The 16,515-nt window shown below is 44.5% G+C and overlaps 1 protein-coding gene across 1 annotated transcript in view; it reads left to right on the top strand.

Moving 5' to 3' along the window:
• OXSR1 (oxidative stress responsive kinase 1) overlaps positions 1-16,515 on the top strand; it is a 677,967-nt gene that overhangs the window by 497,351 nt on the left and 164,101 nt on the right. The window contains exon 9 of the mRNA XM_085628862.1: positions 2,255-2,303. Coding sequence (XP_085484988.1) covers positions 2,255-2,303 — 49 coding nt within the window. The remainder of the gene's footprint in view (positions 1-2,254; positions 2,304-16,515) is intronic.

Raw genomic sequence — 16,515 nt, 5'->3', positions numbered from 1 at the left:
TTTGTTTTTTGGGCGCCGTGGTTAAACGCTGCTACAGTGAAAACTGAAACCTGTATTTCAAGTGTCTTCACATAAAAGACAGAAAGAAGATCGACATACAAGCAGATCAAGTATTAAACAGATATTAACTCATGGCAAGCCACGTACAAGGCTTGAGGCTTCCACAAAGAACATTACTCTGATGCACCAGTGATCCAAGCGCACAAAGTTCAATCCTTGTGACCTATGATGGTGTCTACAGTAGCTTTGGGTAGCGGTCAGAGTAACCCAAGCAAAGGAAGGGACAACCTACCCTGTTGTATAGAAGGATGCATTGTTAAAGCTCTTACTTCATTTAGAGTGAATTAGGAATTAAAAAGCACACAAATATGCGCTCAAGCAGTGCTTTTACGAGCTTTACTTGTTCATTGGTTACATCCAAGTAGCGAAGCTGCACCCTGCATGCGAAATACACAAACTCAGGATGAAACTTTTCTCCATCAATGTTCATGGCAGCAACTCAAAACAAGTAAATAGGTCAGTAAAAAAAAAAAACCCAACACACACGCTGACACTATTGTAATTGTTATTGGTTGTTGTTGATTTTTTTTTTTGTTTTAAATTGAACCTCCAGCCATACCAGAGACGCTTTAACAAAATTATACCGTTCTTCCCCTGCCTACATTTAGTGCTGTGAATGCGTTTACTATTTATGAAAAATAATAATTCCATAAATGTTCTTTAGGTCCAGACCTGACCCCTACCGATATCACGCAAGGCTAGCCTATTGGAGGAAGCAAGTTAATTGGTGTCTCCCTCAAGGTTTCTTTCCCGATTGCCTGAAGGATGGTTTTGGCACTTTCTTGCAAAGACACCACATAAACTAAACATCTATCCTTAAACCCTCAAATGTATGAGCAGACCAGGAAGCATTACGGAGGCTGCTTTTTCCACATTGTTAATGACCCTTACAGAGCCTTAACACGACTCATTTTCGGATTACTCTCCTCGACTTATCTGCTGCATTATTATTTTGGAATATTTCTTTAAGAAGTATTTTAATTTAAGTGCATCAAAAATGCAAAGGCTACAAAATGGAATTTCGAGAATAAGCCGCATCACAAGGTTCTATAACATGCAAGGATCCTCACAGCGGCACACATCGACATGCATAAATATTTTTTTTGCTATTATCCTCCCAGTGTTGGTCGGAGCAGATTAAATAACGAGCACTTGCAATGCTATCGTTCTCGTATTTGTGAAAGTCAGAGCTATTTGGGTGGTGAACAACAATGTTTTTAACTTTTGGCCGTGGAGTGATTTAAAGAAACAAGCATTGGCATAGCCAATAGGTCTCGCCTTTGGGACCTTATAAGTGTTTAGCCATGTAACAGTTGGTGTTGTTGTACCTAGGATAGTGTGCTGCATAACTAAATACTTATAAGGCCCCAAAGGCGAGACCTATTGGCTATGCCAATGCTTGTTAAAATAATGCACGTGAATCACGCTACACAGTATCAGAGAAATGGGGACTGTGTGCTGCCCACCGTATTGATAGACTCCTTGCAGGACTCTTGGTGACTTCCTTTCTGGGCTTGCATATTTAGTTCACCCTCCCCGGAATAAATACACACTCCTGTACATGTGTAAATGCACACAAAACACACATGTACAGGCAGCCCGATGACACCCAATCGCGCACTAGTACTGCTATATCACACAAGCATGTGCGTGTTTGTAAACACACAAAAACATGCACATATAACACACAGCTACAGGTCCCCCCTCAAAAGTAATCACACACTTGAACACACACACATGACACATCCACAACCTCACAAACATACAGCTTAAAAACATTCATATTGATGACGCCAAAAGTTCGGAGCTCGGCCCTTGCCAAGACCAGTTGGCTTTGCCAATGCTTGTTTTATTTTTTCTCCATTATCCAGCTTAAATGTGCTATTTGTATCTACAACCACTTACTGAGCTACATTCTTGTTAAATGAAACTTTATTTGGCTGGCTGCTCTATCAAGGTTTACATTTCCCGGTCTGTTAATTGGATGTTCATTGGTTGTCTCATAATGTTAGATGGGTTTTAGTCATTGATCGATTTGTTCGACACAATTATTTGTGCTTTTTCGTGATAAGAATGTGTCAGTTGAAGTGGTAATCCTAGAGCAACCCTGATTGTCATTTCGTAATCCAGAGTAATATGCTAAATTGAGTTGTTCGCTGATTATAGCCAGTAACAAACATTTTTTCCTCTTCAGGCCAACCGCAGCAGAACTTTTGAAACACAAATTCTTCCAAAAAGCAAAGGTAAGAAACTCAGGCGTTCGATTTCTGAGCAAATACTGCCCAGTTTATGGCAAATATTTATTCAAAAACGTGTATCTGGCTGCGATATTGTATTGTTTAGTTGACGCAACCTTTTTGCAGTTGAACGTTTGTGGCTGCGGGTGGAAACTTTTCTGGCACAGGATGCATTTGCTCTCATCAAGGTACACTAATTCGATGCTCTGTCTCAAGCATCACATTTGGTGCTCCCTACTGCCCTTGATATGAATGCGAAGTTCCCCAAGTAAACCAATAACAGTTATCACATCCCCCCTCCTCATTACCGGTCTGATTAGAGATTGCGCAGTCTTTCTCTGTCCCAATAAACTACTGCGTCCCACAAGGCCAATCCGGTTTCTGTGGAAATCGGCGGATGCACAAGTCGCACGTGTTCAGTGACTAGAAAACGGCGTGTAGTCTTTTTCTCCAGCCCCTGCAAGTTCGGAACTGCAGTTTTTTCTGTTTATAACGTTCCTTTTTTATTTATTACTTTTTGTACTGCATGTTCCATAATGTTAAAGGCAACATGTGCAAGCAGGTTTAAACAAAATGGCAATGTCGCAGTTTCCCCCCTTTATTAATATATACACAGAGCAGCTGAGGGATCTGAATACTAAGTGCCCCGCTCTGCATAATGCAAGTAAGACTCCGCTTTACCACTGGGTGTCATCCCTGCCCCTGCCTTCCTTTCCTTTTAAGTATAGCCCCATTGTTGCCCTGACTTCCTCTGTCAGTTCTCCTAGTGTACACAAGGAGTCGCTCTGATTGGCAATATCCAGGAAAGTTAGTCCTCTTTTTACAAGGGCCAATCAGCTGGGCAATGACCTCAGCACAGTGGTAGTTTAACAAGCATTTGCAATACAATAGGTCTCGCATTAGTAAAAGTTTGAGCTTTTGGCATTATAAATAATAATTTAACACCAATAGCTCTAATTTTCAGTAATGCGATACCTATTGCATTGCAAATGCTTGTTATTTTATCCACTGGAATAGGAAAAACTGCTTCAAACAGCAGAATCATTTTGGCTACCACCAGTCAGTAGATCTTTTCCGGGCCAACACAAGGCGTACACACGTAAACCAAGCTTACATGCATAAAACAGCTTTGAGATAACTTTTTGACTCCGAGAAACCTGCAGGTTTAAAAAATGAATAAATCATTGAAATAGTACTCAACATATGTTCACAAATATACAACAAGTGGAGAACGCAGTGAACCGACTCACTGACCTTCTGCAGGCAACTTAAGCCATGAAGTACACATATAATCGCGGTTTATTATTGAATATTTTGTGGCATCGAGTTCCGGAATGTGCCACATCACTTCAGGGGACAAGTGTGTTTTTAGAAGGAAAACAACCAAGCATACCTCCCCTTACATAAATGGATATTTTATAAAATTCCACCGGCATATTACTATTTATCTACTACTAAAGAACTTCCTAGTTATCAATAAATTATTCACACCAACGGAAGAGGAACTGGACTTTATTGCACAAGTCATGGAACCCATATACAGAAGAAAAAAAAAATCAAAACAAGTAAGTCCGCAGCCTCATTAAACTGTAAGCGTTATGCAAAGATGGTAATGCCTCCATTCGCTTACATGCCATCAGCTGATTAGTTAGCTAACGTATAGTGAACCATTATTGACCCATGCGATTTAAAAATAAAAAAACAGGTATGAAATATGATGTTCGAGGCATATGAGCTGCAGATTACACACTTTTGCAAAGATCGCCATCTGGTGTTGGGCACGGATGTTTGCAGTTTGTTTTTCCTCTTGGAAAGTCTTTGGAAGTCACGAGGTCGGTGACTCCTCCTTTGGATCGTATTGCGCATGGGCTTCGGCTCCATCCTCAGATTGTGTTTTTTCCGCCATCGGGCTCGGATGTAATCTTCGCGCTCCGGTTCCGAACATTTCCAGTTCGACGATCGAAGCGGAATCCTCACCTACATCGCGGTATTTTTTCGATCGCGATCTCCTCAATCAACGCACCTTCTCATCGACAAATCTTCGGTTCCAGTCGTCGACGGCGGCCTTCGGGCCTACCCAAGCTCCGGTCCCGGCTGATGGAAAGAACTCCATTCAAGAAGTGCCCTCGATGTGGGTCCAAATTCCCCCACACCGATCTTCATGAGGTGTGCAACCTCTGCCTCTCCCCTGAACACGAGGCTCGAGACTGTCCGGCCTGTAAGTCTTTCGGATCGAAAAAGACTATTCGGGACCGAAGAGCCAGACGAAACATGGCACACTCCTCGACCTCCGTTCCAGTCGATATCTTCGGAGACGACATCGAAGATCCGGGACAGCAGCGCACCGAAGAGGACCTCGTCAGTGCTTCCGAAGCCGACGACTCAGATGTGGAGGACATCACTCCGGCGCAGAGGGTCGTGAGTAATATGCCCGCGCCGACACCCAAAAAGGATTCGGTCACGCCTTCGCCTCCAGGCCTAGGCAAGACCAGAGACACTGCTTCACACACCCCACCTTCGGGCCCGGTGAAGAAGCCAAATAGGCCTTCCGGCGGCTCGGGCTCGAGCCAGCCTGCCAGCGGTGCCGAGAAACACACTTCGGCACCGAAAAAGAAACCGGCCTCTACCTCGACACCGAGCTCCGCACCGAAGTCCTCGGGGTCGGGCTGAGACGGAGGTGGACTATGCTTTTGATTTTTGCTCAAGCACTAATGTGTGGACACTTGTCGGTCCTCTGGATAACATTGTGTGTGTGGGGAACTGTCTCGTCGGTACTATATCCTATGCACCCTGCAGTGAATTACGTTTGTTTTGTTGTTGAAAATGCAAATAAAAAGAATTTAAAAAAAAAAAAAAAAAGTCCTCGGGGTCGAAACCCAGCGCTTCCGTACCGACGCCATCTTCGATACCGACCAAACCCCATAAGGCCCTCGGCACCGACACTTCCACGCTGAAGCCCACCTCGGCGCCGACCAAGAAATCGGAGGTTCCCAAGCCCAGTGCTAAGCAAACACGGACAAGCCTATAAAGTCATCGGCCCCGAAGACTTCGGCACCGACGTACCAAACATTGTCACAGGAACTATTTACACCGGATCCCTTACAAAAAACTCTCACCAAGGATCCAAAAACTGGAAATTTGGCACTCTCTTCCAAAAAGAGACATTTGGACAAACCGGCTCCGCCTCCACCTCCACCTCCACAGAGGAAGGACTCTGCTACCTCCCCTTTCAGAATACCTTCCCCACCTCCGCCCCCTCCGCCTTCTCCACCCCCACCTCATCGCTCTCCGACCCCTTCTCCAGACGATAATGATCAGGGGGACCCATATCACGATCCAGGGGATGTGCCCCAAGACCCCAACCCTACAGGATCTCCAGACCCATGGGGCAACTACAATAACCCAGATATTCCAGACGTCCCACAAGATGACCTTTACCCTTCCAAGCCATCTCCACCGGAAGACTCATTAGGTTTCCACTACCTACTTCAAAGGGCGGCACATTATCACGGGGTAAAGTTGCACACTGACCCAGTGGAGGTGGATTTCCTCCTCGACACATTTGATACCACACATAGGTCTACCTGCATACTACCTATGCTCAAGGGGGTGGTAAAACATGCGCCAGAGGTATTTAAGGACCCAATCAGGGCCAGGGTCATTAACCCACGCATAGAGAAAGTACAAAGCTGCCCCCACAGATCCTGCCTATATCAAAGGGCCAGCGCCACTAGATTCCCTAGTGGTTTCCACTGCACGAAAAAGGTCAAATTCCCAGGCGTCAGACGAAGCACCACCACCTGACAAAGAGTCAAAGCTACTGGACGCGTCAGGAAAGCGCACTGCGTCACAGGCAGCCAATATATGGCGTATCGCCAACACCCAAGCGCTGTTGGCCAGATACGATAGGGTACATTATGATGAATTAGAAACCATAATGCACCACCTCCCTGAAAGATACAAAACTAGGGCCAATGAATTAATTCAAGAGGGTAAGACAATAACTAACACCTCTATACGCTGTGCCTTAGATGCAGCAGACACAGCCTCCAGGGCCATTAATACTAGTGTCCTCCTCCGTTGCCATGTTTGGCTAAGAATATCAGGTTTCAAACCTGAGGTACAAGCCTCCATCCTGAATCATCCCTTTGACCAAGAACACCTATTCGGCCCAAAGGTAGATGACTCCCTCGAAAAAGTGAAGGACACTGATACGGCGAAGTCCATGGGAGCCCTGCAGTCACACCCTCCTAGGCGCTCTTTTCGCCGCTCTTCCTTTCGGAGTACATCTAGAGGCTACTCCTCAGCGCGTCCACTTCCTACAAATCCCCCACTCAGTCCACCTTCACAAGGGGTTAACAATGAGGCGGCTATAGGGGAAATAATAAAGGCAGAGGCAAAACAAATACCGCCTGCTCTGCCACACCGCCTACCCAATGACTTCCCCCCCGCTCCCTCCAGACCATCCCACTCCGGTCGGGGGCAGTCTACAAAATTTCCTTCATGTCTGGGAGACCATCACTCAGACAAATGGGTGACCCAAATTATTCGGTCAGGATACTGCCTGGAATTAACATGTACCCCCCCAAACATTCCACCCAGGCAACGCCCAATATCACAAGAACATTCCACATTACTAAAACAGGAGGTAATCTCCCTCCTACAAAAACAGGCAATAGAACAAGTTCCCGTCAATCAGCAAAATTTAGGGGTCTACTCCCTAAATTTTTAATACCAAAAAGGGACGAGACTCTACGACCTATTCTAGATCTCCGGCCCCTAAACACATGCATACATTCAGACCATTTTCACATGGTAACGCTTCAACAGGTGCTTCCGCTCCTCTCCCAGAACGACTTCCTCACCACACTGGACTTGAAAAACGCATACTTCCACATTCCAGTACACCATGCTCCCAGAAAGTACCTCAGATTTGTAGTGGACGGGCAACACTACCAGTTCAATGTGCTCCCAATCGGAGTCACAACAGCCCCACGGGTATTCACCAAGTGCCTAGCAGTAGTGGCGGCACACCTCAGAAGACAGCACATTCACGTCTTCCCATACTTGGACGACTGGCTGATAAAAGCCACGTCCTACAACCAATGTGTACACCACACCGCCACTACAATCCAACTACTTCACCAACTGTTCTTCACGGTGAACCACCAAAAGTCCCAACTAACACCATCCCACATAAAACAATACCTCAGTGCCACCATAGACACCTCAAAAGCCATAGCCTACCCCAATCCGGCCAGGATTGCAAGCATTCAGGCTTTGTGACAAAGATTCATACTTCAACACTCCCTTCCAGCAAGAGTGTTTATGCAACTGATAGGAATGATGACCTCTTGCAGTTTCATAGTGCCCCACGCAAGACTCCAGATGCGTCCAATCCAAGAGTGCTTAGCGCGCCAATGGAACCAGGCCCAGGGGCAACTGACAGATCTGGTGTTGGTAGACTGTCGCACCCATCGCTCTCTGCAGTGGTGGAACACCACAAACCTTTCCATAGGTCGACCGTTCCTGGACCCGGTTCCACAAATAATACTAACAGACGCATCGCTCTCCGGCTGGGGAGCTCATCTATTACACCTCACAGTGCAGGGCTCATGGACGCCGCAACAAAAATTACTCCATATCAACCATCTGGAGTTACTAGCAATCTCTCTAGCCCTAAAATCCTTTCAGGCACAGATTTTAGGCAAGGCAGTCCTCATTCACACAGACAACATGACTGCCATGTATTACATTCAAAAACAAGGCGGCACACACTCTCCACAGCTCTCTCAACTAGCACAGATCATATGGAGATGGGCAATTCCACACACAATCTTTCTCCTAGCCCAACATGTCCCAGGAGTCCAAAACACCATGGCAGATCTGCTCAGCAGACAGACGCAGCAGATCCATGAGTGGGAACTTCACCCGTTCTTTCAAATGTGTGGGCATCCACAAATAGACCTATTCGCCACCCACGAAAACAAAAAATGCCCAAGCTTCGCCGCCAGATACCCACACCCATTGTCCAAAGGAAATGCGATATGGATGAACTGGTCAGGCAAATTTGCGTACGCTTTTCCACCTCTCCCACTAATTCCATTAGTGGTGCGAAAGCTACAACAGCATTCCCTCACGCTGATCCTAGTAGCTCCAACATGGGCCAGACAACCGTGGTACACCACGCTGCTGGAACTCTCGGTAGTACCACACCAAAAGCTACACCTCTCACCATGCCTCCTAACCCAGAACCATGGAGAGATCAGGCACCCGGACCCAGCCCAGCTCAACCTTGCGATCTGGCTCCTGAAATCCTAGAATTCGGATACCTAAACCTTCCCCCTGACTGCATGAACATCATCAGAGAAGCTAGACGCCCTACCACTAGAGCCTGCTACGCTGCCAAGTGGAAAAGATTTGTTGTTTATTGCCATAACACAATCAATCCTCTAGACGGGTCTATACAACACATCATATGCTACTTACTCCACCTACAAAGGTGTAATCTAGCATATACCTCCATTCGGCTACACCTCGCAGCAATTGCAGCTTACCTACAAAACAGGCAGCACCTATCACTTTTCAGAGTACCTGCCATTAAAGCCTTCATGGAAGGCCTGAAAAGAATAATTCCCCCCAGAGTACCACCCTCACCTGTGTGGAACTTGAACATCGTTCTCACAAGGCTAATGGGGCCGCCCTTCGAACCTTTGCATAAATGCGAACTGCAATTTCTCACATGGAAAACTCCCTTTCTTGTAGCCATCACTTCCCTTAGAAGGGGTCAGTGAGATACAAGCACTTACCATACAAGAACCTTTGCTTCAAAAGCACCAGAACAAGGTTGTTCTCAGTACAACCCAAAATTCCTACCTAAAGTAATTTCCCCTTTTCACCTAAACCAATCTGTAGAATTACCGGTAATTTTCTCGCAACCTCAAACTGTTGCAGAAAGGGCTCTACACACGCTAGATGTCAAACGAGCCTTACTTTACTATATCCAAAGAACACAACCTTTCAGAAGGACTAAACAACTGTTTGTCTCTTTCTCTCCACCACACAAGGGCAACCCCATCTCAAAATCAGGGATAGCTAGGTGGATTGTAAAATGCATCCAGATTTTCTACCACAAAGCAAAACGAACGCTATCAGTTCCCCCTAAAGCCCATTCTACACGAAAGATAGGGGCTTCTATGGCTTTTCTAGGGAACATCCCATTAGATGATATCTGCAAAGCAGCTACATGGTCAACACCGCACACTTTCACTAAACACAACTGTGTAGATGTGCAAACCAAGCAACAAGCTAGTGTGGGCCAGGCTGTACTAAAAACACTGTTTCAAACCACTGCAACAGATACCGGTGGTCGCCGCTAAGGTTGGGAACTGCTATATAGTCTATGCAAAAGTGTGTAATCTGCAGCTCATATGCCTCTAACGGAATATGCTACTTACCAGTATGCGTCTGTTCTTGGCATGTAGAGCTGCAGATCTACACACGCCCATACGCCTCCCTGACTACCTGTATCTGTTCCAGTCTATCTTATTTAGATACAACACACATGGGTTTCTTCACTGTTATTACTACGCTCCAGCTTTCCCTGCTGGCGAAAAACAATCTGAGGCTGGAGCCGAAGCCCATGCGCAATACGATCCAAAGGAGGAGTCACCGACCTCGTGACTTCCAAAGACTTTCCAAGAGGAAAAACAAACTGCAAGCATCCGGGCCCAACACCAGATGGCGATCTATGCAAAAGTATGTAGATCTGCAGCTCTACATGCCAAGAACAGATGCATACTGGTAAGTAGCATATTCCTTCTAATGCAGCTCGGAAGTTGGAGATGTAATTAAGATATTTGGTCCTATTGTCCAGTATTTTGCCACCTTGTCGGTTGATTAAATGCCTAAACTTTAAAATGTAGTTCCCCTACTCCTAGCCAGAATTCTTACAAAACTGCGACCCAAAAAAAACTTCACGGGGCACACGGCTATATTACTGGTCTGAGATTACTAATCAGTTCGGGTGAGGGAGAACTAGATCACGCTGGAACCCCTCCCAGTATAAGTGAATAAGAAACCTAGGAAAATGTAAATATTTGTGAGCTCAAGTGGACAACTAATTGTACTATGGGAATCAAATTCATCAACATAGTATAACAAATTGTCGGCATCACAGAAATATATTTGTGACGAAAAGGTCTACGCATGAGCTGTAAAATATCACTCAAACAAGAAATACGCATGCTGTACAAAAAATAGTTAACAAATACCGTATCTCACAATTCCGGGTTGTTTTTAGTGTGTTTTGGGGGGGGGGTGGGGATTGCAAGGCAGTTGCGTATGCGCTCTGTGTTGAAGTTGATGAAACAATCTTAAAGCAGTCGCTGCAACATTGCATGGCTAGCTTTGCAACCAAATAGGAAAAAGGGAAGGAAAAAAGGGGAATTCCGAATAAGTCTGGCGGGCTTCATACGAATCCCAACCACCACACAGCAACCATGAAGCTCCACACAGAAAGAACTCAAACAACTTTTATTTAAAACTTTATTAGTCGGTTGTTTGACAACAAATTGGGCGTCTGTGGGAAGAAATAAATTAGTGGCATTAACCCTGTATGTCTAATACAAAATCAACACAAACATTTGTACTGCATTCATGACAAGTCTGTTGTGGTTCGCTGATGTTACAATACAATTACAAAATGAAAATTAGTTTAACTCGGAGTGGCGCGGACTGCTGTTAAAAAAAGGTGGAAGAGACGAGAGACGTCGTGCGTGAGCCAAATATCCAGTCTGGGTGGGCGAGCCGGAAAGGAGACAGGGAGAGAACCAAAAAGCCTCTCTCCAAATGAAATGCGAGTGTTTAACATAAAGTATGACGCGTGCCAATGAAAAGCGGAGGCGGCGCTTCCAGCCCACTTCCGAAAGCAACCCGACGACAATAGATCTCGCAGAGCGAGCAGCGCATGTGCTGCGACGGTAGGCGAGACCTAAAAACGCTTTTTCCCCAGCTGTAACTCTTCCCTGCTCGTTGATGGGGAGTTGTTGTTGGAGGGTGCCTGCTTCCATGAGTCATCCAGTTGTCTTAAAACTGTATTAAATCTAAATAATGTCAGGACATGACAGTCCACACCGTGCTTTCTTCTGTAAAAGAACGGAAACTATATAGCTCCACGGGCCATCAGTGTAGGTGCTCCATCATATTGATGTAAAAACATAGGAAACCTAGCATTTGTATCATGCCTTGAAGCAAAATGAAAATGCACGGTCTAACGTATGTAGGGATTTTAAACCAAGAAAATGTTACTCTATACTTTCATCATGTAAAAAATTAATTGCAGCTTTAGTGGTCAAATTACATGAGGTGATTTTCAGCCTGACCGCTTTCAATTACATGCTGAATGTGGTAAGTGAACCTTGCACTGTATAGAGTCTCATCTAAATTAGTGACTTGCCTGTCATTTATTACCTATGTAAGTGAAGAAAACAGGCTGCAGGTTTATCAGTTATCTAGTTAAAAGAATATAGCTGCAAGTTAGGAGAGGCAGAGCGGAGGAATTTTCAATAATATCCTTGCATGTTGCTACTGATTGTCTCTGATCTACCAAGGCTGCCTTTGGTTCTCCCACAGACCTTCTAAGGAGTCTGTCAATGCTCCTGAGGCAGAAGCGGCCTCACTGGCAGTGCTTTGGTGCATATTTATTAATGGTTTGAGACAGAGCCCAGAGAAGCTTTCGGCAGCCTTGTTACAACAGCTGTAATTGTGTTGGAGAGATCCAGTTACTATCCAACAGCTTGGACAGACAGCAGTGGTTCCTTAAGCAATCATATGTCCTAATCACAACTACTTTAAAGTTATTTGCGTTGATAAGCAGTGCTAAGGTAATGACCTCAAACTTCAAGATAAATAGCTGCATCCCACCAAGATCTGAGAAGGCCAGAGATGCTATTGGCTTTTGAGTGCAATTTTCAGGTTGACTCGTTAGACGCTGCACCCGAACATGAATCTTAAAAACCCTCCTGATCCAATGATAATGATATATATATATATATATATATATATGTTCAGCGTTTCTCTTTCCATAAGATATCCCTTTTATTTGTATGTGTCTTTAATTTGATGTTTGTGCAATAGCTCCATAGCCATACAGCTTTGTCGTCAAGTTTAAGAAAAGAGAGTGTAGGAAAACGGTCTAGCTGTGCCCTGTAACACTATTAAATGATTTCTTAAATACATGTTGGTGAAAGATTGCCCTATAACCTCTGTATCTGCTGTGTGTTAATTGATAGTGAATGTCAGCCAGCTGTAGCACTTAATACCATGCAGACAAAAATAGGGAAATACCATAGTAAAATGATATTAACTTTAATATATTGTTAGGGAAAGGTAAGGTGCGTTGGGATAAATAGCCTCCGCATTTCTTTAGGTGTTAACCATTCTTAGCCACTTGGCTGTGTAAACCTCCAGTCATTAGACTACATCATTGCCTTTGGCCCTATACATTGCTCCGCTGCCTTTGGCTAGATTTGTGCTCTACAAATGCCACATACAGGCATACATATATTTTTTACTTTGACATAGGTATAGAAGCATATTCTCAGCTTTTGATCTTTATTAGCTACACATGCTTGACTTACTCCCCGTTCTTGAGCTTGGAGTATCATGTTGATCTTTCAGTGGCAGCAGCAAAAATGCAACTGAAAATATTATAAGTACATTAGTAACACCAACACCTTAGTAGAAAAGAGCCAAACTCCAGCCAGTGAGATTGATATTTCACGGACCTCCAGAACCCCCCCCCCCCCCCCAGAAGCTTCCATACTTATATTGCACGTTATGAGGAAGGGAGTCCATCTAAATGTTCTGCTCAAGGACCTTTCGCTCACTCTATTTTACCATATTGTCACCTAGATTTGACCTCTTCAGGCATCATTTTCAACTATCCTTTATAATTTTGCTTGGAAGACAACATTTCCTGTTGTAACAGCTGGATCACAGAATAAATCTCTCTTTAAGGCATGTGGCTAAAAAATACTTTTTGTGAATGAGCCACATTCAAACTGTATTTACTGCCTTCACCTGCAGCATGAAACAAGACTGCAAGATTTGCTGCAAATATTCATCCAAAATCCTGAATAACCGGGATGCCATCTTCTCAGGTGGCTGCAGAAGGTCAGTGACCAACTACTGTCAGATGAGTCTGTTCTAGGAACACCATAATAGGGTAAAAAGCCACAAAAAAGACCATTTTAGGAAGAATAACTACTCACAATTCATCTGGAAAAGGTGTTTCAGAAAATCCCCCCCCCCCATCCCCTTAGAACTTGAAAAAATTCACCAAGAACTCTAATAGATCCTCAAAATAGTCTTGTGAAGTGCCTTCCAAAATGAAAGACTGACAGACTGTTGACCACTGTCATGGCAGCTCCTCCCTCTTTGACGGATTCAGCCATTTTCTCTTCATCCATGGATGAACTGCCATCTGTGCTCTTCTCGATGACTCCAGCCATAGTCGCCCCATTTGCCTGAGTTCTATCAAAGAAAATACTTGCTCTTCCTAAAGCGACAACACCATAAGCTTTCCCAACAATTACATTGTCTACACCTGCCACCTCATATACCGTTGCTGACACCTTACCATCAATGGCGGCAACGATGACAGCACCCTCTTTGACAAATGTTGAGATGAGAGAAAGGCTGGTCCAAGCCAAGAAATCCTTGCTTCATCAAAACATGTCACGTAGCAAAATAACTTATCCGCGTCCTGCAAAGTTCTTATACGCTTAAGGTAAATCTCAAGACTAAGAACCTTTAGAAACTGCCACTAGTCTGTCTCAGTCACATGAAACGGGGGAGACTATGAACGAGATGGTGATGACCACTATCGGCAGCTGGAAGAATCCGACCACAGATATTAAGTGGAAAAGGAATCTCTGGATTTATGGACCGTCTCGTTACAATAGACATTATGAAAAGATCTACAAGGACTCATCCTACCAGGAAACTACAAATGGCTGGGGTTCCAATGGGCCTTATTAATCTGCTTAGACATAATTCTGGGTATGAACATCCTACGCTTCATGTGGAAGGTCCTTGGCACCAGCTCAGACAGGTTTAGCGCAATCAGCACCTGCCCCTCCACCGCAAATGCCTCCTCCACCACCACAAATGTTGCCTACACGATATTGTTTTAGCACATGGACACAGATACCTCTGATGCGAGGGATTAGGACAGGAGGAGAGCTCTTCGAATGTGGGTGCACCATCTGATGCATGGGAAGACTAATTCGCTCAGGTAACAAGTGCATCTACTCCTCCGCATGCTGATTCAACACTGAATAATATAGCCTGTTTCCACTCACTAGTAGAAATGGTGTCAAAACTATTTGACTTTACTGAAACTGATTGTTTCCTCTACAATTTTAAAGAAGCAAACAGTAAATTGGTGAAGACAATCCTGATCGTCTATCCCATATGGAAAGAAGGTATAAAAACATGCAAATACTGGCTTCAATTTCATGGATAATGGCTAGATTTGACAAAAAAAAAATAAAGCCCTGGACAACTCAGTAGAAGGCTCATTTATCATCCTAAGGCTGAATTTAAGAGTCGGAAGATGGACATTTAATGTGAAAAAAGCCTCAATCTTGGCTGTGACATTGTTTAAAACTGCAAATTTCATGGCAATTGTTAACATGTACAAGCGCCAAATGTTGGCAGACATTGCTCCATATCATGGCTTGCTGCTAGAGGGATAGAAGGAAAAAGCATTCAGCAATCTGCAAGAGTGAAAAAGCCAAAGTGGTCATCGTCGGTGAATCTTTGTGCGGCCAGTACTGGGTTCCAAAAATGGCAAGTGCAGTGGTACTGACATCATCAGGGGTTGTTGTTCTCTACCTTCTGTAGGCCTTAAGTGCAGCACAGAATTTTGGACATTTTGTTTGATGGCAACCGCCTGTTTAGAAGGTATGTGGAGGAAGACTAAAAAACAACAAATTTGACAGTTGTGACATATTCTCTAGAGGCCCTGAGTATCAACTGCAGTCTTTTTGTGGGTTCTTCTAATACAGAGGTGGTCTCCAATCATTCCTTTGCCTGCAAAATCAACACGCACTGCTGTCCTACTTTTGCAAAAGCCCTACTATCCGCTTTCCTCCAGTAGACCTGCCTTACTAAGGATACACCACATAGATATCTAGAAAGAAGTCCTCCAGACAGAGTAAGCAGCAGGACCATTGTATCTTAAGTGACTCCATGCTGGCCCCAGCTACCTTATCTCTTCTCACATCCCGCTCGACCCTCTGGGTAGCATGATTTCTGACTTCAATGCTCAGAAGTAAGACATAACAGAAAACAGTTGGGTATTGGACTCAACTGAATTCTGACACACTCAGATTTGTACAGAAGTCTCTGTAAATGCCACTGTAGAGGGTAACTCATGATCTGGACATCTTGCAGGCAGCGATACTGGCAGTGCTTCCCAAAATGGCCCTGGAACCCTTTCCTCTTTCCCAGCATAGAATGGATTTTTATTCCAGGTTCGTCAGAAAAATTAGGAGAGTGGCATCCCAATCTGGACCTCTGGCTGCACGACAAAATACCTAAGGAAGCAGCCTTTCAGATCACAATTTTGCATGAAGTGTTATAATTGCATCAGGAAGGTAAGTCTATGGCCTCCCAAGATAAACAGAGCTCCCACTTTAACATATCCATTCACCTCCAACACCACAAATTTCTGAGAATCAAGATGGCCGGGTGAGATTATCAACTCAAGGTTCTTTCTTTTGGTCTCAAGTCAGTGTTATGGATATTTACACAGTGCGTGGCACTAGTGTGTTCGAGGCATGTGTGCTGTAGTTACACATGCTTTGCATACTCCTGCTGTCTAGTGTTGGGTCCGGATGTTTGCAAGTTGTTTTTTTTCCCACAAAGTCTTTTCCATTCACTAGGTAAGGTGACTCCTTCTTTCGGTGATAGTGCACATGGGCATCAACTCAATTGTTAGATTGTTTTCTTTCCGCCATCCGGTTCGGATGTCGTTTTCGGCACTTCGGTTAAAAATAATTCTTTGGAATCCGCTTGGTGCGCAACACACTGTACCATCATTGGTATTGTTTTGTACGCATCTCACCATTCTCCACGTGCCGAAAAAATAGGAAAACTATCTGTCTTTGGTATAGAAGACATCATTGGCGGCATTCGGGCCTAGCCGCCC

The sequence above is a fragment of the Triturus cristatus genome, chromosome 10 (assembly GCF_964204655.1).
Source record: "Triturus cristatus chromosome 10, aTriCri1.1, whole genome shotgun sequence".
Taxonomy (NCBI): Eukaryota; Metazoa; Chordata; class Amphibia; order Caudata; family Salamandridae; genus Triturus; species Triturus cristatus.
This window is presented reverse-complemented; position numbering and strand designations above follow the sequence as displayed.